General features: G+C 41.0%; 1 protein-coding gene across 2 annotated transcripts in view; it reads left to right on the forward strand.

Annotated features, from left to right (window-relative positions):
* Positions 1–26,884, forward strand: part of ITGA8 (integrin subunit alpha 8) — a 203,687-nt gene that overhangs the window by 56,893 nt on the left and 119,910 nt on the right. For both annotated transcript variants that reach the window (XM_023223234.1, XM_023223233.2), the window contains 3 exons: positions 3,181–3,233; positions 12,168–12,373; positions 16,675–16,866. In XM_023223234.1, coding sequence (XP_023079002.1) covers positions 3,181–3,233; positions 12,168–12,373; positions 16,675–16,866 — 451 coding nt within the window. The remainder of the gene's footprint in view (positions 1–3,180; positions 3,234–12,167; positions 12,374–16,674; positions 16,867–26,884) is intronic.

A 26,884-nucleotide genomic window follows, 5' to 3' on the forward strand; every position in this document is an offset into this window, starting at 1 on the left:
GACAAGACAGAGCCAACTATGCCATCTTATCTAGAACCTTCCAGGCAAGGGAAGGCTAACACGAAGGCTTTCAAACAAGAACTAGCCGGACATGTGTGAAGAGCAGAGTGAAGACCACAGTCTGTAAGCAAGAGAGACGTAGGAGCTGAGGACGGAGGGGATGGGGACTACTGATAGAAGACTGGTGGGGGAGGTGGGCAGTGTTTGGGATTAGGAATTTTTTTCTAAGAACACCAGGAAGTGGTTTTGTATTAACGTGAATCTTTCAATAGTCTATAAATGCCTGAAGCTTTTGATGTAAGATATGGGAAGAATGTCTCTGTAAAAAGGGCCTGAACTTCTGCAGTTGACAGATGAGACTTCCAGTTCCCACTGCACCACTCATGAACCGTGTGAGACCACAGGACAATTACCTGACCTCTTTGAGCCGCTTTGCAAAATAAGAATAAAATGTTTCTCTTCCAAGCTCCTTTTAAGAATGAAATAAATCAAGGATTATAGATCACTTAGAAGATTCCCTGGCACATAACAACTCTTCAAGAAATGTTAATTCCTTTCCATCCCACTTCCTGTCTCCTGTCTTTTGACTAAACAAAAGCCATTAAATTCCCATGTGCCATTAAATCTTCTATAATTTGAGATGCATGTGAATACGTGTGCTTATGATGATCACAAATAATTGCATCTCTATGTCTGTAAGATATAGATTCAGGCCTCCATGTTTGAATGCAGGACAAACCTAAAATGAACTCCTTGTGTTTGTAACTTATATGTGACTATTTACGAACAGAACTACACGCTTAATTTTAAACTAAATATGAACAAACTGTGGAAGTAATACATTTAAAATGAACCATGTTAATTTAATTTGAAGAGGAGAGAAAAATCGATTGTCTGGAGAAACAAATTCAGTTCACAACTGGCTTCCCTTAGATGGAAGTACCAGCTCAGTATTTAAAGAAATGTGGCTCACACCTGTAATCCCAGCAGTTTGGAAGGCCAAGGCAGGAGGATCGCTGAAGCCAGGAGTTCACGACCAGCCTGGGCAACATAGTGAGACCACTGTCTCTGTTGAAAAAACAATGAAGGAAGAGAAATCAGCAGATTCAAAAATAAACACAAAATGATTTTGACATCGTTTTGCTATAATTTGGGGCTTTAGTCTATTACTCTGACATTTTCAACAAAGCATTTTACATCTCCTGATGTTCTTTTGGAAGGTTTGGAGAAGTAAGACTGAGATGAGCAGGAAGTTGAATAGATATTAAACAACTATTTCAAACAACTCTTCCTAAGTGGTGGTAATTAATAAGTGAATGAGAATGTAGCAATGCTTCTCCTTTGCCCAGATTTGTTTACTTTTTATCATTAGAAACTTTTTAAACATTGCTAAATTTAGCCTTTCTGTAACTTCTTCTCCTCAATACTACCTAGTTCTGTAATCCTGAACCTCAGAAGGTGATAAATGATGAAATTTCATAAATGATGAAATTCCTCTGAGTGAAGATCACACACCGCCACACAAAGAGTAAGAATTTCACGATCTATGTTTGGAACAGAGAAAAGAGGTGCAAGAATTGAGTTGTTACATGCTACTTGTTAACTCGTATATTCATTTTCTCTGCAAAGAGCGTTTGGCACTTGGCACCTACTTTGGTCCAGACACTGCTCGGGAAGTTCAGATAGAACAGTAAACAGACCAAAGTCTCTGTCTCCTGGGGCACGTGCCTTCTAAGGGATTGCGTGTTCATTAAATGAGGGCATAATAGGAAGCTACGTCACCTCAAACAATGCATGGCACACTATGGAAGCAAAATTGGCAAGCTGAAACTATGGGTCAAATCTGATGCGAGTACAAATCCTGAAAAGATTATAAATCCAAAAACAGGTTTAAAAAGAAAAACTGCAGAGATAAAATGGGGGGAGGCTGGGCGCAGTGGCTCGTGCCTGTAATCCCAGCACTTTGGAGGCCGAGTGGATGGATCACCTGAGGTCAGGAGTTTGAGACCAGCCCAGACAACATAGTGAAACCCCATCTCTACTGAAAATACAAAAATTAACTGGGCATGGTGGTGGGTACCTGTAATCCCAGTTACTTGGGAGGCTAAGGCAACAGAATTTCCTGAATCCAGGAGGGGGAGGTTGTAGTGAGCCAAGATCGCGCCACTGCACTCCAGCCTGGGCAACAGAGCAAGACTCTGTCTCAAAAAAAAAAAAAAAAAAAAAAATTAAAAAATATGGAGAGACTGCGGTATACTAGGTACACTCATGGAAAAGATTTAGGAGCTTTTGTTGACTATGAGTACAATACAAACTGACACTGAGATGTGGGTTCCCCCAACATGAAAACATTTTATGCTTCCTCTGAAGCAGGAAGCATAAATCCTACCTAACTCTTCTCTTGTCATCAGCACACTCACAAGTGTCATCTGTGTTTTGGTACCATATATCATATCTCTAACACAGAGAGCTTGGATGGTGAGCCAAGTGAAAATATTTTATTTTGAGACAGGGTCTCTCTCTGTCACCCAGTTTGGAGTGCAGTTGTGTGATCTCAGATCACTGCAGCCTTGAACTCCCCAGGCTCAGGAGATCCTCCCACCTCAGCCTCCCAGTTAGCTGGAACTACACATGCCACCATGCCCTGCTAATTCTGTTTTATTTTTTATAGAGATGTGGTCTCACCATATTGCCAGGGTTGGTCTTGAACCCCTGGACTCAAGTGACCCTTCTGCCTAGGCCTCCCAGAGAGCTGGGATTACAGGCATGAGTCGCCACAACTGGCCTGAAAATATTTTCATACATCATATGGAAGTGGAATTAGATTTCTTCTGTGAGATCTGAGATTGCAGAACTTGGTGGGATTAAGTGCTACAAGTGATGGAAGCACCAGATTTAGCAGTGAACATTCCGATAGCTGTGTCCACCAATTAAATGGGCTGATTGTTGAACATCCCCAGAGGGTGTCCAAGCAGATGTCAGGGTTATTATGGGGAAAATTATTCACTGGGTCAGGGGTTAGGCTAAATGAGGCAAAAGGACCCTGGCAACTTCCAGGAGTCTACAAATTTAAATGCAAAAATGTACCACAATGAGATGAATCTTTCGGGAATAATGGAGACATGACTACAAAACTGACTGTTTGGACACAGAATGTCATCTCCTGATTTTCCTTTGCAGATGGCATCTTATTTTGGATATACCATTGCCGTATCAGATGTTAACAGTGATGGGTAAGTTTACAGACCTCTGTCATGTACAATATGTTACAGTCATTCACAAAGATGTTATATTTTCCATTCACAAAATACAACCTTCTTTTCTGCCTCAACAAGATAGAGGCTCCCTTGTTCTCAACTTTTTTGGTTCAGAACAAGAAGATGCATCTATTAAATAATTCTCTGTCATCTGATTTTGTCCTTACGGAGATTTTCCACATCTGCTGCTTCTAGAAGAGAACTATTTTATTTCATTTTATTTTTAATTTTATAAAGTCTTCAGCCATTCAAAATTCATAGCCACTGAGGACATTCATCTGTTTCTCTTCACTCCTAAAATTTTCACCTAGCATGTGATACATTCACAAAACATTTGCACATAAATGGATTTTTTAATTGCTTTAAAAATGTACTATACTAGTAACAGCCATGGAGAAGATGAATTTGTTATTTTTTCAGATTACAGTAGTAAATTACAGTTGAACATGGACCAAACAGCATGGTGAATTTTGGTTGTGTTCAAGTCATTACTTCAAAAATAAATAATGATTAAACACCCCTTTGATTCACTAAAAGGACCTGACAGGTAAATTAATGAATCATTAAATTAAAAAACCATTAGATTGAGATGTATTGATTATCCACCCAAAAATATTATTGGATCATCCACCATGTTCCAGGCTTTGTTCCTGGTGCCCAGAATACACAGGTGAATAAGACAGGTAGAGTCTGTCAGGGAGCTCACATTTTCACAGAAAGGAAATATCTGAAGAATGCTTACTTTGTTCTAGGCAATGTGCTAAGCACTTTAGCTAGACCTTTGCTAGATATTTTCTGTGACCTTCATATAGCTATCAATGGACTTTGTGTCATGGCATTTGACTGGAGATAAATTTCATACCTTTTGTACCTGTTGGGAAATGTCTTTCTATTATTCTTTCATTGAACATAAACTTCTCGAGCATCTATTATGCACTAACAGGCACTGTTCTAGGTGCAGAAAAATCCATAACTTCATGAAGATTATAGTAGAGTTAGGAAGGTTTGTGCTACAGACAAAAATTAAATGAGTAATGACTATGTGAGATGGTTATAAGTACTATGGAGACAACAAAAACAAAAGGGCCGAAAGCAACCAAGTAGCTGAATACATAAATAAACTCTGGTACATCCTGATAATTTTTATTCAGTGCTAAAAAGAAATGAGCTATCAGGCCATGAAAACACACAGAGGGGCCAGGTGCGGTGGCTCATGCCTGTAATCACAGCACTTTAGGAGGCTGAGGCAGGTGGATTACCTGAGGTCAGGAGGCCAAGGCCAGCCTGGCCAATGTGGTGAAACCCTGTCTCTACTAAGAATACAAAAAATCAGCCAGGCATGGTGGTGGGTGCCTGTAATCCCAGCTACTTGAGAGGCTGAGGCAGGAGAATCCCTTGAACCTGGGAGGCTGACGTTGCAGTGAGCTGTGATTGCACCATTGCACTCCAGCCTGGGCAACAGAGCAAGACTCTGTCTAAAACACACACACACCCCCCCCACACACACAAAGGAACTTTAACTGAATATTGCTAAGTGAAAGACGCCAGTCTGAAAGATCTACATTCTATATGATTCCAATTCTATGACATTCTGGAAGAGGCAACACTACGGCAACAGGAACAAGGCAGTATTTCCCAGGGGTTCTGATGGAGGGAGTTATGAACAGGTGAAGAACAGGATTTTTAGGGCAGTGAAACGACTCTGTATGATACAGTAATAGTGGATGTGTGTCCTTATATATTTGTTAAAACCCATGGAAGGTTTGATACCAACAGTGAATTCAATGTAAACCATGGCCTTTGGTTGATAATGACGTGTGAATGTAGGCTTACTGACCGGAACGAATGTGCCCCTCTGACGTGGTGGTGTGGGAGGTTGCAGGTTAGGGAGAGGGTAATGGGAGAATTCTGTACTTTCTGCTCAGATTTGCTTTGAATCTAAACAATCTAAAACTGCCCTAAAAAATAAAGTCTATTAATTAAACTTGTTAAAATAGAAAGAGAGGGGAGATAGGGAGTATTTGAAGGGATACAATCCTCAATTGGGTAGGTCATGACGGTCTTAGGGTTAAGATGCCAGCTAAGGAAACACCTAAGGGAGGTGAGGACCAGCCATGGTGATCTAAGGGGGAGGGAGGAAGGAGTGTTCCCTGTGGAAGAACAAAAGCTGTGTATTCCCTGAGGTGGGAGCTCCAGGCATATTCAAGAACCAGCGGAGAGCTGTGGAGCGAGAACCCCAGGGAGCTGGATCGTGAAGGTGTGCAGGTCACTGCATTTACTCCAGACCACTGCACACAGTGCACACAAACTCTGCCATGGACTAGAACAAGTCCATTTCCAACTTGTTACAACGTCCTGTGAGCCATGGGGATTCCAGGTGAGCAGTACCTGCTCAGGCTTCGTGTTATCAGTTGTGCTCTGTCTACCAGCTCTAGATGGTCACAGAGCCTTCTGGAACCCTACTACCATGCACCAGGGGAGGCAGGACAGCGGCTTGAAGGGCAGTGAAATGACTCTGTCTAAGCAACAGCAGTGGAGGGAGATGGCAGTGCTTGCACTCTGCATGTATTTTGAAGTTACAGTTGAATGCCAATCTTATCCTGAAAGTAGTTAATTTAAAAATAAATTGCCTTCATCTTCAGTTATTTAAGTTGTAAAAATAGCTAATTTGGGAGGCCGAGGTAGGCAGATCATGAGGTCAGGAAATCAAGACCATCCTGGCTAACACAGTGAAACCCCGTCTCTACTAAAAATATAAAAAATTAGCTGGGCGTGGTAGCAGGCACCTGTAGTCGCAGCTACTCAGGAGGCTAAGGCAAAAGAATGGCGTGAACCCGGGAGGCGGAGCTTTCAGTGAGCTGAGATGGCACCACTGCACTCCAGCCTGGGTGACAGATCGAGACTCCATCTCAAAAAACTAAAAAATTTAAAAAAAATTTTTAAAGTAGCTATTAGGACTGCCATTCAAGATTTCCAACTTAGGTGAACTGTAATTGTAATCACAGCCTTTTAGTCGTTTGGAAAGAAAATAGCTAAAGAACTTGAAGGCCAGACATAGCATGCCATCCAGTTTTTGTAATGCTTACAAAAACAAGGTTTCTAAAAAAGCTTCAAAATCTCAAAATAAGGGGGGAGAAAAAAAATCCCACTGTGGCCTTTCATATATGCACAGACATATTTCTCCCCGCTGACAGTCACACAAGCAGCAGGGGCTCTTCCCCTGCTGTACGGATTCACCCTGTGTGTTCTCTTCCGCCGGCCACTCCCGTTTTGAATCCTCAGGACTTTGCCCAAGTTTCGCCTTATGCCCTGCAGGGCACCGTCCTTCCTGGAAACATGCGCATTCTAGTCTATAGTGAAGTTTTGTGACAATGTTTATAGTATTTTTTTTTTTTTTTTTTTTTTTTGCCATGTGAAGGAAAAAAAATATTGTGAGAAAAGGACCTCATTGGCTTCCTGTTGATCAAAATAATATGGTAGTAACAAACACATAACTGTTTTAAAGTAATAATTTCCTTCTTGATGTTCTTAAAAATTGCTATGCATACTATTTTTTATTACATAGTATTTTCTGAATTCTTTAGAGTACCTTGAAGGATATTTGCATTAATTTACTAACGCCATTCATAAAGGTAAAGTGCCCACAGATTCTCAGTATATCATTTGCTTTTTTTTTTGAGACGGAGTCTCGCTCTGTCACCCAGGCTGGAGTGCAGTGGCCAGATCTCAGCTCACTGCAAGCTCCGCCTCCCGGGTTTACGCCATTCTCCTGCCTCAGCCTCCCGAGTAGCTGGGACTACAGGCGCCCGCCACCTCGCCCGGCTACTTTTTTTCGTATTTTTTTAGTACAGACGGGGTTTCATCATGTTAGCCAGGATGGTCTCGATCTCCTGACCTTGTGATCCGCCCGTCTCGGCCTCCCAAAGTGCTGGGATTACAGGCTTGAGCCACCGCGCCCGGCCTCATTTGCTGTTTTTAATTACTTAGATGTTATGTAAATTCAAGGTCCTGTTATATATACGTATGCTCTGGAAGTAATTGAGACTGGCCAAAGAAAAGTGAAAGATAGACAACTCAAGTGAAGTCTGAAATTACAACAATGATGATATATATATAATATATTTCATAGGGTTTAAAAAGTCACTTGGCTAGGTCATTGCTCATGGTTCAGGAGTCAGGACTTCCCTGCACACACACATTTATGGGCTTGAACCAGACTCTCCTTTCCCCAAGCTGGAGATAGTTAAGTACATTTGTGCACAAGGCTATCTAAGTGAACATTGTTGGAAAACATATATTCTTTGAAAACTAGGCAACAAAAACAAGGTCCCTAAAAGAGCTCCAAAATCTCAAATCAGGAAAAAAAAAAAAAAAAAAGACAGCGTCAATAGGTGACCAAATAAATTAACTGGTAGAAATTTTCCCCAATACTTTTCTATTAAGAAAAATTCTCCCAGTATGATTGAATGGACAGCAAACATTTCGACTTAACAGTTGTGTGCATGCTGGTTGATGGTTAATGCTATCAAGCCTGTGACAGTTTTGAAAATATAAACAAGCTGTGGAAATTATCTTCAGTTTCGCTATCTTAAGACTTCCATTACTACGAACTCTGTCAATGTAAGCTTTGTTAGGAATTTCTGAACAAACTTGTTAACAACAAATGGAGATGGTATTTTTCATCTCGTGCCTAAACAAGCAAATATGTTTTCATTTCTTATGGCTTTTGAGCCTTATAGTAGTTATACTACTTCAGAAAGTCACTGAATTACAATTTAATCCGTTGGATACTTTCTATACTACCATTGTTTCTAACCTCTGCAGGACCAAAAGGAGCCAAATTTAAACAGATTCTTAGTGGTTAACTTGAGAATAATTTACAGAAAAATCCAGTTGAAAGGAAACAGCTTAGGGAACTATATTTTTATGCTAGATTTAGTGCAAGTATGTTCATTCATACAGGACATATCATTATAATTGAATTTGGTAGAAAAATCTAAAAAATTAAACCATAAAGAGTTTGTAAATTAATTTCTGTAATGTAACTGAAGTGACATTGGTTCTTACCTATCAAAAAATTAGGTTGATTTGATATCTACTATCTAGTCCACTACTCTGTATTATTTTAATAAATAACTAAATTCTGAATATTAGTCATGAGCATTAGCATGCAACATGTACTACTGGGGAAAAATAAGGAAACAGAAAAGTTTCTATGTTAAAGCAATACATGGCTTAGCCTGTTTTTTGTTGCTATAACTGAATACCGGAGACTGGACGATTTATAAAGAAAAGAAATGTATTTCTTATACTTCTGGAGGCTGGCAGTCAAAGGTCAAGGGGCCGTCTCTGGTGAGGGCCTTCTTGCTGGTGGCGACCCTCTGCAAAGTCCTGAGGAGGTGCCAGGCGTCACATGTCGACGGGGGCAAGAGGTTCCAGCTCTGTATTCCATTCCTCTTCTTATAAATTCACAAGTCCATCTTAGGGCTCCGCCTTGATGGTCTTATCTAATCCTAACTACCTTCTAAAAGTTTCACCTCCAAATGCCATTAATACATGCATCTGAAGATTAAGTGTCCAATACATGAAATTTGGGGGACACATTAAAAGCATAGTAACTTATGCACATTGTTGGGTTGCCTATAACATGAACCCAGGTGTGTGATTTTTTTTTGCTGCCTTCATAGTTGTGTCTTTTCCAGAGTGTCATGCAATTGGAATCATACAGCAGGTAGCCTCTTCAGATTGGCTTAACTTAACAATGTACATTTAAGGTTCCTCCATGTCTTTTGATGGCTTGATAGCTTATTTCTTTTCATTGCTGAATATTATCACATTGTGTGATGTACCACGATTTGCTTATCCAGTCATCTATTGAAGACTGTCTTGGTTGCCTCCAAGTTTGGGCAATTATTCTATGCACATTTTTGTGCATATTTTTGTTTGCATATGTTTTAAATGCATTTGAGTAACTGCCAAGGAGTATAATTTTGTGATTGTGTGGTAAGCCTTTGTTTAGCTTTGTAAGAAACTGCTAGACTGTCTTCCAAAGTGACTGTATCATTTTATATTCCCATTAGCAATTAATTACAGTTGTTCTACATCCTTGCCAATGTTTGGTGCCATCAGCATTTTGGATTTTAGCCACTCTAAGAGATGTGTAGTTGTATCTCATTGTGGTTTTAATTCACAATTCCTAATGACATATTATATTGAGTGTCTACTCATAAGCTTGCTTGCCATCTATCTTTTTTGATGAGGTGTCCATTCACATCTTTTGCCCAATTTTTTTTTTTTTTTTTTTTTTTAAGATGGAGTCTCACTCTGTCGCCCAGGCTGGAGTCCAGTGGTGCGATCTCGGCTCACTGCCAACTCTGCCTCCCGGGTTCAAGTGATTCTCCTGCCTCAGCCTCCTGAGTAACTGGGACTACAGGCACACACAACCATGCCTAGCTACTTTTTGTATTTTTAGTAGAGACGGGAGTTTCACCATATTGGCCAGGCTGGTCTCAAACTCCTGACCTCATGATCTGCCCACCTCAGCCTCCCAAAGTGCTGGGATCACAAGCATGAGCCACTGTGCCTGGCCTTGCCCAATTTTTAATTGCCTTATTTTCTTATTGTATATCACGTACATATAATATTGATTGTAACAATATATAGTATATAGTATGTGATAATGATATATGTTATTGTTACATATTTTTTATTCATGGGGTTAATTTTTAAGAATTCTTTGTACATTTTATCTTTACAATTAAATTTGTTGGAACGCCCCTGGCACCAAGCATGTCTAGACACTCACTGTACCCTCACTCTACTCAGGGACACTTGGTTTGGCTCACAACACCTCCACCTGGAGAGCCCACCTCAGGATCCCACCCAGGTTCAAAGCCATCTCCTCCATGGAACCTTCCTTAGTTTCCTCCAAGCACCCAGCCTCTCCCTGGTCCGGGATACCCAGAATTAATTTCATTGTCTCATATTATTTTTCCCAATCTGCCTTGCTTATAGTAATATGGGTAGTCATTTAACCTCATTTGTAAGTTATTAGGGGATGAATTGGTTGACCTAATAGTCCTCATTGCATTAAAGCCACTTATCAAAGTACCTTAAACATAGGAAGAACACAGGATGTCTTTTGATTCGGACTGAAGACAATAGATAAATACCACAAGGAAGGCCAGAAATTGGAGAGAGGGTAGGTCAGAGTGATGTTGGAGTGTCTTGTAGACTGCTCAGATCTTAAAGAAAGTTTCTTGTTCTCAGTAACTGTTCCCACCTCATCCCTGACTTTTGATATAAATATATTAAAGATGTATATGAGCCATTTGATATGGAATCTGTTATTAATGTATGTTATTTATACATATTACTGATTTTATGTTATTAATGTTATTGATATATCTTAATTTTTAGGTATTAATATGCCCACCTTTCCCTCTGACACAGAGGGAAAATCTGTAACATAATTTGCTTCAATCCTAAATGTAGTATCATGGATCTCCTTGTAGAAGACACATTCAGTTATCAGAAACTTCAGAAAAACCTCATTAAGCAATGACAAAACCATACTACCTCAGAGCTCAGTCTTCAGAGCTCTGGGTAGTGGTTTGAGGGTATTACTACATTTTGAAAACCTCTAAATGAATTTTAAGAGACATTGGAAGGCTACAGGCACTCCAGGTTACAATAAAAATAAGTACCTTTAGGAGTCTGCGAACTTCAAAATAACATATGAATATAGTATTGTTTCTTGACCTTTATATTTATATAATATAATCCATTTATATAATTAATTTTATATATTTCATACATTAATGTATTAATATACATTGTTATATATCATTCATATACATGAATTATTATAACTAAATTATACTAATAATATTTTAATCAGTTTGTTTGGCAAACTTCAGCATATTACCTAATCTACATAGGCATAAAAGTCAAATGCAAATATATGTTCCTGCCTCAGGTCACTCTTGAGATTACTGCATCTGCCAAGACATTGCATCTGTAGACAAACTTTAGTAGAGGCCATTAATTTAGGTCAAATTATATATATATATATATATATATAAATTTTGGTTGGTGTGACTTTTAAAATTTTAAAATACAAATCATACATTATACATTTTTAAAAAGTCAAATCACTTAGAAGGCTTATAGTGAAGTTTCCCGTTCTAGTCCTCTTCCTGCCCACCTGGCCCTGTGAAGGAAACACCTGTAACCACTGTTTTATTTTTTCTCCAGGTGGTTATATCTTTATCTCTAAATAATTTGTTTGAATATCTCTTGAAATTTTTTTTAACCTTAAAAATTACATAGTAGTTTTTTTTGCTATAATCTATGTATGCAAAGAATATAAATTTGTATTTGGGCTGAGAAGTTGTTTGCTACCTTTCTAACCAGCTTGATACACCTCTCTTATCTCTGTTTTATTTAAATTGAGCTAACAAAAGGAAAGGGAAGGACAAAATTGATTTTAAACATTGCTGCATAAAAACTGAATAATTTAAATGTACAGTTATATTAATTGCAGACAAACTCTAATCTATTTTTACAAAAAGCTATTTTGTTCTTTCTCGATATGTTTTCTTTGTGCAAGTACAGGTTCTGGAAATGCACTAAAAAGCTGAAAATGGTGAAATATCTGTGGCTTTTTTTTAAGTAGATATTTTTAACATAGCTAAAATGTTCAGTGTGATAATTTAACAACTCTTATTTTCTTACAGCATTTGATTCCATAGACGTAACAAAGCAGTGAAAGCAATCTGATGACTGTAAAATAACCCTCAGAGAAGGAAAAGTACCAATGGAAATGTACTAGTCTGGTTGATTACAAATACACCCAAAATGACTCTCCTCCCTGCCAGTGCGCTGAGCTGCTTTCTTTGTTCCTTACAGACTGGATGATGTCCTGGTTGGGGCACCTCTCTTTATGGAACGTGAATTTGAGAGCAACCCCAGAGAAGTAGGGCAAATCTACCTGTATTTGCAAGTGAGCTCCCTCCTCTTCAGAGACCCCCAGATCCTTACTGGCACCGAGACATTTGGGAGATTCGGAAGTGCTGTGGCGCACTTAGGAGACCTGAACCAAGATGGATACAATGGTAAATGTAAACCAAAGCGTGGAAGTCATTTATGTGTCGTCACCACTGCATAAAGGAAGTCATGCCTGTTTTAAAGTGTTCAGTATGGTGTGTGTGGGGACAGTTATTATTATGACTGATTTTTAATAAACTATCACAAATCTCAAGGCAGCTTGAAGTTTATACATTTTGACTAATATAAATATTACACGGAAATTTCCCTTCTCACCTTTCTGAAATTTTTATTTCAAATCTCACAAGATTACAATGCGACACAGAGGGAAAATCTGTAACATAATTTGCTTCAATCCTAAATGTAGTATCATTGATCTCCTTGTAGAAGACACATTCAGTTATCAGAAACTTCAGAAAAACCTCATTAAGCAATGACAAAACCATACTACCTCAGAGCTCAGTCTTCAGAGCTCTGGGTAGTGGTTTGAGGGTATTACTACATTTTGAAAACCTCTAAATGAATTTTAAGAGACATTGGAAGGCTACAGGCACTCCAGGTTACAATAAAAATAAGTACCTTTAGGTGTCTGCGAACTTCAAAATAACATCTCAAATGTTCAACCTTAGACTTCTCTATATATAAGTGCTGTTTACTCGCAGAAATATTTCTTATTAAATTTTAAGAATTAAAATTTTAAAGCCAAAGTTAATACAGAAATAGTCCCTGCTCTGAAGTCCAAGTCATTTTCTCACGTTTGATGTTGGCGATCCTGTAATAGTTCTCAGTAGTGGCAGGAATTATTTTTAAAATTGATGTTTGGATTTGGCGACTTAAAGATAGCTAGGAAATCTTCTATATGTCAAGACAAATAAACACATGTTGATATATTAGCAAGTATCCTGGCTTCTGATTAGCCTATATGGGTTATATATAGGTTATGCTGAATTTTAATTGGCATGTAAGCTTCACCTTAGTTTCAATATTTGCAACAAAGTAGTGTTAAACTCCTAGCTTAGGCTTTAGTTTAGAATTTATGAAACCCCTCCAAGTACCCTCTCTTCAGAAAAACACACACCTTCACACAAAATTTTGCATACATTTTCAGGACTTTTAAGTTAAGAACCAAGTATAGTGAATTTCTTGATTGAAGTCAAGGAAGTAAGAGGAACTTGCTCTAACAAAGTAGCCTTGGAAGTATTCACATCAGATTAGTATTCATTAGTATATTTGGCAAATGTTACTGTACTCATACATTCTTTGATAAAAGTTCTCAGCAACATATGGTTAGTAATTTTTAAAGTACCATAAAACAAAGTACATGTAAAAAGCTTATGGTTGCAGGGAAATTTTTGTAAAGACAAGCTTACCTTTAAGTGACTTGCTGCTTTCTGAAGCTGCTCTATTCCTGATCACTCAAGTAAAATAAATAGTGCTAAATTATCTATGGAGTTGTCTTTTAAAATCATAGTTTCTTCTATTTGTCTTTTCTCTCAAACCTTTAAGTAGTATTTTTAAAAGATGAAAGAAGCATTCTAAATGACATAAATGGAGGTCCTAGCTTCTCTGAGCTTTGGTGTCCTTGAGTATATAAAGCAGGTAAAATAATGTCAAATTCACTGAGAGTAAACAAGGGGATGGGAGTCAAGGCACTGACTTAGAGAAAGTTAAGAAAGTGTTCCTTTTCACCTGACACAGGACAATATCTTTATTTTCTACAAAAATCTGAATTTTTAGATTTTTTTTTTTTTTTTGAGACAGAGTCTTTCTCTGTCACCCAGACTAGAGTACAGTGGCGCGATCTTGGCTCACTGCAGTGTCACCTCCCAGGTTCAAGTAATTCTCTGCCTCAGCATCCCGAGTAGCTGGGATTACAGGTGCCCACCACCACACCTGGCTAATTTTTGTGTTTTTTAGTAGAGATGGTTTCACCATCTTGGCTAGGCTGGTCTTGAACTCCTGATCTCCTGATCCACCCACCTCGGCCTCCCAAAGTGCTGGGATTACAGGTGTGAGCTACTGTGCCTGGTCTAGATAGTCACTCTTTACTTGTTCAGAAAAAGTGGATTTATCAGTCTCATTAACGTCATGAAGACTGAGTCTCGATTTATTCAGCCTTATCCACATGTACCCAGGAAGAAAGAGGAACGGAGCGAAAAATGAAAACACACGCTGCAACCCACCGTGGGGACTAAGATGCGAATGGTGTTATTAGAACTCTTCTTCAAATACAACTGGGTACTCACGTTTATTGTTCAGGAATGATCCTGACAAAACATGTGGAAGGTAAATGGCATATCGATGTGAGTCAGGTGACACTCTCCAGGTTTCCCACTGTCCTCAACTACAGAAAGGGTCTTGCCTATTCATTCATGGGACGAAGTAATCATTAAATGAAACAATCTTTCAAAATGAGTTTTTTTCCTTTCTTTTGGAAAAAGGATCTCCTAATTACCCAGCAAACCTACCTCACCTGGTCCACCCAGCCCCAGGATCTGTGATCTGATCTGGCTCTGTCACTCACTGAGTTTCTTTTTTTTTTTTTTTTTGAAACAGAGTCTCACGCCCAGGCTGGAGTGCAGTGGCCAGATCTCAGCTCACTGCAAGCTCCGCCTCCTGGGTTTACGCCATTCTCCTGCCTCAGCCTCCCGAGTAGCTGGGACTACAGGCGCCCGCCAAATCGCCCGGCTAGTTTTTTGTATTTTTTAGTAGAGACGGGGTTTCACCGTGTTAGCCAGGATGGTCTCGATTTCCTGACCTCGTGATCCGCCCGTCTCGGCCTCCCAAAGTGCTGGGATTACAGGCTTGAGCCACCGCGCCCGGCCCACTCACTGACTTTCTATGTGGAACGCCTCTGGCTGTTTCTCCAATGGACGACACTCCTTCTGCCTTTGGGCCTTTGTGCAGCAGTTGCTTGGATGCTTTTCTGTCTGACTTTCACACTGCTGGTTGCTTCCTGTTTCTAGATTTCAGTTTCAGTGCCAGTCACAGAGACACATATTCTGACCACCTAATCCAAAAACAACAATCTGACCACTCTCCATCAAATCACTAGTTTTAAGACTTGTTCGGGCGTTATGGCTCACACCTATAATCCCAGCACTTTGGGAGGCCATGGTGGATGGATCATTTGAGGTCAGGAGTTCGAGACCAGCCTGGACAACACAGTGAAACCCTGTCTCTACTAAAAATATAAAAATTAGCTGGGCATGGTGGAGCGTGCCTGTAGTCCCAGCTACTTGGGAGGCTGAGGCAGGAAAATCACTTGAACCTGGGAGGCGGAGTCTGCAGTGAGCCAAGATCATGCCACTGCACTCCAGCATGGGCAACTGAGTGAGACTCCATCTAAAAAAAAAAAAAAAGATTCTCTACATCGCATTTATTGCTTTTGATAATTTGATTATTTTTCTCTATGCAAATTGTCTATTACTTGTACTAGAATATAAGTTTTCTAAAAGCAGGAGCTTTGAGTGTCTAATTTGCTATTGTATTCACTACATTCAGCACATTGCAGGCTCTTTTTTTTTTTTTTTGGAGATGGAGTCTCTCGCTGTCACCCAGGCTGGAGTGCAGTGGTGTGATCTCGGCTCACGGCAAACTCTGCCTCCCGGGTACACACCGTTCTCCTGCCTCAGCCTCCCGAGGAGCTGGGACTACAGGCACCCGGCTAATTTTTTGTATTTTTAGTAGAGATGGGGTTTTACCGTGTTAGCCAGGATGGTCTCAATCTCCTGACCTTGTGATCCGCCTGCCTCAGCCTCCCAAAGTGCTGGGATTACAGGCGTGAGCCACCGCGCCAGGCCCTGGAGGCTCTTAATAAATATTTGTTGGATGGATAAAAGGTAACAAATAATTTGTCACTGCAGCAGTACTACAGAATTTTCATGGAAAACATTATAAGCCCTTTAGAGTTTGACACTGCTCTTTGAGTATACTAAACTCTATTTCTGAACCATTCTTCTGTACTTAAGAAAAGAAATGTCTCTATGGCCAGGCACAGTGGCTCATGCCTTTAATCCTAACACTTTGGGAGGCTGAGGTGGGGTGATCACTTGAGACCAGGAATTCCAGACCATCCTGGGCAACAAAGCAAGGACCCACTGCTCAAAAAAAAAAAAAAAAAAAAAGACCAACTATATATATATATTAGCCGAACATGGTGGTACATACCTGTGGTCCCAGCTCCTAGGGAAGTTGAGGCAGGAGGATCACTTGATCACTTGAGTCTAGGAGTTTGGGGCTGCAGTGAGCCGTGATCCCACCACTGCACTCCAGCTTGGGTGACAGAGTGAGGTCCTGTCTCTAAAATGAATAAATGAAGAATTAAATACATATACACATAAAATATGTTTTCATGTCTGTTTTTTAGACATTGCCATCGGCGTGCCTTTTGCAGGCAAGGATCAAAGAGGCAAAGTGCTCATTTATAATGGGAACAAAGACGGCTTAAACACCAAGCCTTCCCAAGTTCTGCAAGGAGTGTGGGCCTCACACGCTGTCCCTTCTGGATTTGGCTTTACTTTAAGAGGAGATTCAGACATAGACAAGAATGATTACCCAGGTAAGGTTTTCTTTCTTTTCCCACGTGAGAGTCTACGTCCTGAAAAGAGTCCATTTTCTGGAAAATGCATCATGCAAAGGCAGTTTTCTTCTACAGATGAGGCTGAAGCTTAAGTGTGCTACAGGCTTTTTAAAAGTATGATTCCAGAGCGACTTTCATGAGAATTTGAAGAAAGACAAACACACACTTCCTTCTCCTGTCAAGAGACAATGATAGAAAGGAAAATGGCTTAAAAATCTGCATGGTACATAAAACCTGTCAACTTCACAACCCAAGTTTTCATTTGAAACTCCTCAATACCGCGGCTTGCACTGACACAGACAGCTTGCATCCTTTCTGGAACAAACTATTTTAACCCTTTTGAGCTCATAGTTCCTATTATAGTAAGAACCTCAACGTTTCTGTCATGAAGCTCATGTTTTTAAAGCATAAATATCTTCCAGCTTGGCCCATCATGGTGGCTCATGCCTGTAATCCCAGTATTTAGGAGGCCGAGTTGGGTCGATCAGTTGAGGTCAGGAGTTCGAGACCAGCCTGGTCAACATAGTAAAACCCCCGTCTCTACTAATAATACAAAAATTAGCTGGGCATGGTGGTGCATGCCTGTAGTCCCAGTTGCTCGAGAGGCTGAGGTACGAGAATCACTTGAACCCAGGAGGCAGAGGTTGCAGTGAGCCGAGATCACGCCACTGCACTCCAGCCTGGGTGACAGAGTGAGACTGTGTCTCAAAAATATGTGTTTCTCTTCCAGCCGTATTTTGTGGTTTTCCAAAGATAGACTGAACGTTTTAAAGTGGAGAAAAAACTGATTTATGATAGGAATCGTAAACTATTCTCGATTTACCTAATTCCCCCATATTGAAGGCACATGGAAAGCCATAAGGCACAGATAATATATGTTTTTGTGCATGCTATATGAAGATACTGATTTGTCTTAAAAGATTATTTCACTGTCCAGATTATTTACCAGAGAACATCAGACTTCTTGGTTTTATGGTTTGATTTTCACTTTTATGTTTAAGATGGTTTCAATAACTATTTAGAAGTCATTAATAGTTAAATGACAGCTTCAACTACTTATAAAAACCTTGTCTTTTCCACCAGCCCCTCCCCTAATTGGGAATTTTCCATATGTAGAGCTATTTTTTGGTTTGGGGCAGCATTCAGTAAGCTGACTGCCTAAATATACATCATTAATTTCAGGACTTTGGCTTTCTTCTCTCCTCTGGGGTTAGACAGAAAGGATATCACAACATAGTCTTATAAATTTGCCATAAACCTTTTATAACACTAATGGAGACGTCGTAGTGGGCTCAAAGTGGATATGGTATTATACTGTATACTAATGCTTTCTACCTGCGGCAATTTCAAGAATATCTAGTTAAATTTATTTTCTTAGGTTACATTATGCTAATCAATGGTAGTTAGTTGTTATTACTGGGGGAGGTTTGTATATAAAATATATCCAAATTTAAAATAATTCAAAAATCTAGGTCGCTTATGTAATTCCTACCCCAAAAATGTCAGGGTGATTAATGAAATTCAACTCCTGGGTTGCATTTTAGGTAAACAATTAGAAAGTTATTGCTATTTATTATGGTAGTCATAGATTTCCTTCCCATCCTTAGTACCAGGGAAATTGACAGAAAGGCTGTGCCTTCAATGAGGCAAAGGAAATAGAAGATGTATCCATCACATAGCCAGCCCTTCGACTTCCTTCAAAGGCTAAACATGTCCCAAATGAGAGCCAGGAAGGAGAGTAGCATGAGTCAACTTTTTTCCCCAGGAATATTTCCTTCAGGGAGAAAAAAATTAAGAGCAGTAGGAAAGGAAAAGAAAGCTAAAGTCTATGCAATGTTAGTAATCAATTACCTCTTTTTTTCTTTTTCTTTTTTTTTTCTGAGACAGAGTCTCACTCTTTCCTTAGGCTAGAGTGCAATGACATGATCTCAGCTCACTGCAACCTCCACCTCCTGGGTTCCAGTGATCCTCCTGCCTCAGCCTCCTGAGTAGCTGGGACTACAGGCGTGCGCCACCACAATCAGCTCATTTTTGTAGTTTTAATAGAGATGGCATTTTACCATGTTGGCCAAGATGGTCTCAATCTCTTGACCTCATGATCTGCCCACTTCGGCCTCCCAAAATGCTGGGATTACAGGCGTGAGCCACTGCACCCAGCCGATTACCTAATTATGTCTTTTTCTTCCCTTAACAATCAGAAATATTCACTTGAGGCCATTTGCTAGTCAACAACTTTATCTGCTCAGTCTGATGCAAATTATAATAATCAGACATGTCAGTACAGTGCTTCTTGTCTCTGAAATAAATGTTCTTTACTAGGGCAGGCCTGTCCATGCTGCTTGGTTGAATTCATCCGTCAAGAGAGTCTTGAGGCTTTCAGAGTTCATCTATGCATCTTAGTAGACGTGTGTTCTAGCCCTAATTCTGTCTCTCAAATAGGAATATGCATGTCTTGTGATTCATGATTCTACAACATTTTTCCCTGATCTTCATCCTTTAGCAAAAAGAATGCCAGTCAAAGAAGCCTTTTTAACTTGATAGCAAGATCCCAGGACCTATAGAGAAGAAACTGCCTTATAGGCAGGTGACTAGATTCCCTTAACTAGTACAGTTGATTGAAATCTATAGGCGTAATTCAGGAATCAGACATGTAACTTTCTTCATTTTTCTGGAAATGAATTCCACTTAGCTTTCAAAGCCTCCATTTCCACCATGGTAGAGAATGTTAATCTTGCAATCACTTCTAGGTTTAGACTTAGTCTTATTTAGGTAAATATTTACTCAGATTCAAGACACCTTAGCCAGGTATGGTAGCATGCACCTGTAGTCCCAGCTACTCAGGGAGCTGAGGCAGGAGAACTGCTTGAACCCAGGAAGTGGAGGTTGCAGTGAGCCAATATCGTGCCACTGCACTCTAGCCTGGGCAATAGAGCGAGACTCCATCTCAGAAAAAAAAAAAAAAGACTCTTTTTCTCCACCCTGTGTAGCCACCCTCTCAAGGAATGGAATAGAAAGGGGTTTACCTGTTGTCCAGTGATTGGGAAGAGCTATCTGGCTCACACCCATCATCTACTATTATTGGCTTCAGACTAAAGGGTAGCTCAGTCCCTTGTGGTCCTTGGGGCATTGCTCAAGCTTCTGTGGCTAGTTCCATTGTCTCTGTAGTGACCTCTGCTCAAAAGTTCCCTGTATCCTGGGCCCTCTTCATCTTCTGTTAGCCTTTTCAGTCCCCTTTTAACAAATGCTTCTGAGCCACTGTTAGGACTCAGACATGCACAGGTTGGGTATGCAGGTTCCTGTGATTTCCCTCAGGCTTATCTACCTAGATTTTCATTAGCTGTTGCCAGTTTCCACCCAGGCATCTCACTGCTCCAGCCAGATTGAGCTGCAGTCTTTGTTATGTTTTGCCTGGGAAGTAACAAAAGCCCTCTTTCCCCTAAAGGTAATTGGGTGGCCTGCTTTCTAAACCCTCTAGTTTATTTGATAAACTGTATGTTCTAGGCCTCCATGATTGGTTTTGTGAATTTCCAAACCAGTGCTTTTTAGAACTTAAAAAGAAACAATTTTCTTTCACTCTGGGGTCCTGCTTTTTCAAATCAAAAGCACTTTGCCTTTCGATTGTGAAGTAAATGCACCTGAGAGCAATAATGTCGGCATACCCCAAAATGAACCTGGGTAGCACACACACTCCAATGTGGTTGGGAAATCCGAGCTAGGGAATCTGGGCGTGGCCATCCCAGAGATCCATTCCTTGTCTATGAGGAAGACCTGAGACCCGAGACTGTCCCAATGAATGCGGGCTGTAGAGGGGATTGAGGTCCTTTGTTTTTGGATTAATGAAGGTTGCCAGGTGGAGGTTGTCAGTGGGAGGGTAGTAAGTGAAGATGCTTTACAAACTGCATGCCTTTTGCAAGTGGTTGCAGTTCTCTTGCCCAGCCTTCTACCCCTGGACTCTCTCCCCTGTACGTGGATCCTCAGTGAAACCTCATGTCTCACTTGCTGGCTGTTTTTCAGCCTCTTGAACATGCTGCCATCCCCACGGGAGTTGACGGGGTTTGCTACAACATAGATTACTGTGCCTTCTGAGTTTCACAATCTCTTCAACAAATTGACTTCCTCCATCTGAAATCTATCACATCATCCTTTATAAACAGGGGTTTGTAACCTTGGCTGCACATTAAAATCACCTGGAAAGCTTTAAAAACTTCTGAATGCTCAGGCCACCTTCCAAACCAATTAAATTAGCCTCTCCGGGCTGGAGCACAGACTACAGTGATAGGTTTTAAGTGACCCTGGTGATTCTGGTGTGCAGCACTTTCGGAATGAGTCCTCTAGAGCAGTGTTTCCCTGCCAAGTGTGCAAACAGCTCACCTGGGTGTGTTTATCAATTGTAGATCCTGATAAGGAGATCGAGTGTGTGGGGCGAGATTCCTCACTTAAGGTGCGGCCCTTACTGCTGCCCTTTACACCACGCCATGCAATGAGTTGTAGGGTGCTGAGCTTTTCCACTGGGGCTCTGAGCCTCAGTGTGCATGCATGTTATCTGTGGGGCTTGTTAATAATGGCTGAATGCACAGCACCCCTTCAGATACTGTGATGACTGAGATGGGGCTGAGGGATCTGTGCCTTTACCCCGCACCCCACTTTGGGCAATACCACCCTATAATCTTGGTGGCTCTGCTTCCGGGTCTACAGCAGTCAGATGTGCTTTTCTCTTTTGCCAAGAACCAGTTTGCTAAGCCCTAGCATTTTATTTATTCTTTACAAGGGTGTCAAACCCACCAGCCGCTTTTTTCTCCAATATTGCCTCTGTGTGGCTCCTGCCATGGTGATGCTTGGGCACACCCCACTCAGGAAGGGGCAGGAGCAACTTTTTTTTTTTTTTTTTTTTTTTTAGAGATAGGATCCTTGCGCTGTCACCCAGGTTGTAGTGCAGTGGCACAAGTCAGAGCTCACTGCAGCCTCAAACTCCTGGGCTCCTGTGATCCTCCTACCTCAGCCTCTTAAGTGACTGGGACCACAGGTGCATACCACCATACCTGGCTAATTTTTTTATTTTATTTTTATTTTTTTGAGACAGAGTCTGACTCTGTCACCCAGGCTGGAGTGCAGTGGCGCAATCTCGGCTCACTGCAACCTCCGCCTCCTGGGTTCAGGTCATTCTCCTGCCTCAGCCTCCCGAGTAGCTGGGACTACAGGCGCCTGTCACTATGCCCGGCTAATTTTTTGTATTTTTTAGTAGAAACGGTGTTTCACCGTGTTAGCCAGGATGGTCTCGATCTCCTGACCTCGTGATCCACCCGCCTTGGCCTCCCAAAGTGCTGGGATTACAGGCGTGAACCACTGTGCCCGGCCACCTGGCTAATTTTTTAATTTTTTGTAGAGACAGCGTCTTGCTATGTTGCCCAGGCTGGTCTCAAACGCCTGCCCTCAAGCAATCCTCCTGCCTCAGCCTCCCGAGGAGTTGGGATTACAAACATGAGCCACCATGCCCAGGATCCTTTTAAAATTCACTCACAGACCTATAGGCTTTCAGCCGCCCTGTTTCAAATTCTCCATCCTAAATAGATCAGAAACAAAATTCCAAACTTTGTCACTTTAACTGGTTACCTGCAGAATTTATGAGAAAACAAATGCAAAGGCAAACATTTAAAATGCTGAATGGAAACAAGTCAAACTACTTGGCATGATTAGGGAATGGAGCACCCCTGAGAAGCCAGGCTTACTGACAGCAGTACTTTCTGATGGGGTTATGATGGGGTTGGTTTTCACACTCTTGAGATGAACACTTTCTCATTTCAGGAGCCAAAATGTTTACCAGCTCTATCTAAAAGCACGGGCAGTGTTGGCTTCCCCCAGTTTTCACTGTCTGCTGTAAAACCTTTCCTGTGCAGCCTATTAAGAAATCTACCTTTAGTAATGGCAGGGCATACACATTGCCCCATTCATAGATAGCAGCAAACTCTTTACGTATTCTTAATACAACCTGGCTGCCTTTCACAAACAGAGGAGGGCTGATTGTGATGTTTTATGTGTACTTTTTGTGCATTATAGCTGTTTCATCTTCCAAACTGACTCAGAATAAAGGAACACAGCACTCAAATAACACAGACATGTAAAAGGTGGTTTGGTCTGTATTTATTTGTTGTCACATGATCTGTTCTGCACGTTACAGATGTTCTGTATACAATCAGGACTACTTAAGTTTTCTTGTCTTCGGAGGAATGCTAGCAAAGTGCAGGCATAGAGTCTGTTATGTTGGTAATGTTTTTCCAATTATACTAATTGTTACTGACTTGTTTTTCTAAGACCACCAGAGCGAGCACAAAAGAACCAGCGACCAGGCAAGGGTAGGAGCAAAACTGCACATTTATTTTGGTCACTTAAGGTGTGGGGAAGAAGTCTGTAGGCCTCCGGCAAAGAAGGCTGGCAGAGTCCCCTCAGGTGAAGCTCTCCGACGGAGTTCGGACAGTCCCGACAGCAGTGGGGAAGCTGGGAAGTCCGGGTGGCTCAATGGCCAATAGCGGCTTTTCTAGGAGTGGGAGGGCAATAGGCGGGGCACCGGCGTGTGGGGGCTCCGCAGGTGCGACCAGGTCAATCTTGGTCTCTTCAGATTGACGTCACCTGGCGCATGCCCAGTTGGTCTGCACCGTCCCAGGTCGCAGGCTGCAGCTTCGCGCCGCGCGGGAAGAGTTGGGGGGGGGAATGAAGAACCCGGAAGTGCACCATCTTGCCTCGGTTCGTCCAAACAGTTACTACTAATAATTAGGAGCCCAAAGCATGCCAGCTGCTGGACAGAGGGTAAATACAGTATGTATTGTAATATATTATTTTGGAATCTCTCTCATGCACAGGTATATATACTCAAACATCTATGTATGTGTGCATTTTTTATATGTACAATATATGTATGTACACAGAGTTTACAGGGTAAGATTGGATGACACCGCACTTCTTTTTGGAAAACATCAAACCAGTTTTTAAAAAAACTATATTAAAGTTAGCCGATGGGCATGGTGGCTCACACTGGTAATCCCAACACTTTGGCAGGCCGGGACAGGTGGATAACTTGAACCCAGGAGTTTGAGACCAGCCTAGGTAATGTGGCGAAACTCTTTCTCTACTAAAAATACAAAAAACTGACCAGGCATGGTGGAGTATGCCTGCAGTCCCAGCTACTCGGGAGGCTGAGGTGGGAAAATCACCTGAGCCTGGGAAGTGTAGGCTATAGTGAGCTAAGATCGCATTACTGCACTCCAGCCTGGGCAACAGCAGTGAGACCCTGTCTCAAAAAAAAAAAAAAAAAGTTAAAGAGTCTGTGAGAACAGGGGAAGGAAATCTGAGTTCAGATTCCCATTGAACATTGAACACTGATTCGCGTAACACTTGAGCAGTGACTTGCTTCCAGCTTTTCTTTCTTTATCTGGTGTGATGGGGCTAATGGGACCTACTTCACTGGGTTGCGTGTCCATGCACTTTCTAGGGTGGCAGAGGACTTTTACAAAATGCGGTCGAATGGCTCAGAATAGGAAAAGAAACCAATTTGCTGATCATGAACAGAATATGAGCTACTTTACCTCACAGTCACGTGGAATCCCATAAGATTTTGAGAAACTGCATTCTACCATGGTGGAAAGGGACAGCCTCTGTTTAAAATCTGATTTAGAGATAGAGTCTCACTCTATTGCCCAGGCTGGAGTACAGCGTCATGATCTCGGATCACTGCAACCTCTGCCTCCCAAGTTCAAGGGATTCTCCTGCCTCAGCCTCCCAAGTAGCTGGGATTACAGGCGTGCGCCACCATGCCCAGCTAATTTTTGTATTTTTCATAGAGATGGGGTTTCACCATGTTGGCCAGGCTGGTCTTGAACTGCTGACCTCAAGTGATCCACTCGCCTTGACCTTCCAAAGTGCTGGGATTAAGGTGTGAGCCACCGTGGCCAACCTCTCATTTTTCACTGCTGTGACTTACTGGTTACCGAAGGAACACGCTGCTCCCTTGCTGCCCCTTAGCCATTTAAATATATTGAAATTCATCTAAATTCGGCCTGAAGTATGGTGATGACAGTGGACATTGAAAGGAAGGAACTAACACAACAGTGTAAATGGAAAATAGTCAAGACTTGATAATAACTAGCAGTGATGGAAGGGAGAGGAAGTGGCAGAAGGTAAGGAAAAGGTGGATGTAAAAGATGACTCAGATTTGAATGCAGTGTACCCAAGAAAACGATGGTCTCATGGACAGATTGGGGGATTTTGTTGTGGAATATACAGATCTGATTGCAGAAATAATGTGTGGAATGATTTTCCTAACATCTACGTCAACCACCCAATACGTTTTTAGGCTTTTTACAACAAATATTGTCACTGGCACACATACATACATAGAGTCATAAGTATTTTCATTTCTATCATCAAAATTCATTTTCTGATTCAAAATGTAGATGTGTTCAGGTCTTTATGTTGGGGTTCATTGGGAAAGTAGGATTGACCAGAGGAGTAGCCTGCATACATTAATTGAGTGAAAGCATTTTAGAGGAGAACCAGCTGTGATAGTCAGGAATTCTGAAATCCAGTGATCTGTTCTAATCCCTTTAAACGTGATTGTATTAACAACACCATCTGTTAAACACATAGCCCAGGCATTGGAAGGTGGAAGAGGGGAGGTACAGATTTTGTTGGGGAGCAGAAATCCTACAGGCAAGAAAAACTGGAGGAAAACATGGGCAGAAGGCCAAGACTATCACTGCCTCATCTAGGCCCCTAACATATGATTATATCATGAAGCCATTTCAGACAATTACACTCAATGAAATAAAATAACCCATTATCTTTTCAATGAGTGCTGTGTATGTGTGTGTGTGTGTGTGTGTGTGTGTATGTGTGTGTGTTTAGTATAAGCAAACAAGTAACTCAGAACCTGCGCATGGAAGGAGGCTTTATCCAAAGGGAATAATGCATTTTAATTAAACTTTGAGCTCCTTGAAATTGTTAATTTGAAGTTTAGTTGAACTAGGTTCAAATATTATAGTCAAAGTCTGTTTTTACTTCTCAAACTGCTACTCAAGTTTTGTGTGAAAAGCAAAACATTACATTCTGATTGACTTAAGATATTCGTAGTTTCATGATAAACACATTAGAAATTAGAATATTAAATTTTGGGGTAAAAATATCTCATGCATGTAGATCAAATTGAAGTTATCCAACTGGGAGAGCTCTTGGACTTGAATTGAGGAGTGCTGTCAAGTAGAAACGAAAATGAGTGGAAAGTGAAAGGGCCTGAGTTCTAGAACCAGTTCTCCCACGTGTGATTTTAGTAACTCCACCTCTCTGGGTCTTGCCTTCCTCATCAAGAAGTGACAAAGGTGCAGGGAGTGCTCCTCCCAGGGTCTTTTTAACTCTACACTTCTCTGATACTATCACCCCAGATCGAGGTTTCCTGCCTTTACACAGTGCTCGGTAATACTGGGTAGATTATTAAGGATCTATATTTAAAAAGAGTTAGTGAAGGCCGGGCGCAGTGGCATACCCCTGTAATCCCAGCACTTTTGGAGGCTGAGGTGGGCAGATTATGAAGTCAAGAGATCGAGACAATCGTGGCCAATATGGTGAAACCCTGTCTCTATTAAAAATACAAAAATTAGCTGGGCATGGTGGCGCGTGCCTGTAGTACTGGCTTCTCAGGAGACTGAGGCAGGAGAATTTCTTGAACCTGGGAAGTGGAGGTTGCAGTGAACCCAGATTGCACCACTGCACTCCAGCCTGGTGACAGAGCAAGACTCCATCTCCAAAAAAAAAAAAAAAAAAAAAAAGATTTAGTGAAATTATACAAGACTTTTTTTCTCAACGTTTTCTTGGAAATACTTTTAGACTCACAGAAAAGTTGCAAAAAAAAATTGTAGACCCATATAAACTGTTCCCCCAGTCCTCCAATGATAAACATCTTATATAAACATATTACAATGAACTATTAATAAATCAATGGACCTATTTGAAA

This window comes from Piliocolobus tephrosceles, chromosome 9 (assembly GCF_002776525.5).
Source record: "Piliocolobus tephrosceles isolate RC106 chromosome 9, ASM277652v3, whole genome shotgun sequence".
Classification (NCBI taxonomy): domain Eukaryota; kingdom Metazoa; phylum Chordata; class Mammalia; order Primates; family Cercopithecidae; genus Piliocolobus; species Piliocolobus tephrosceles.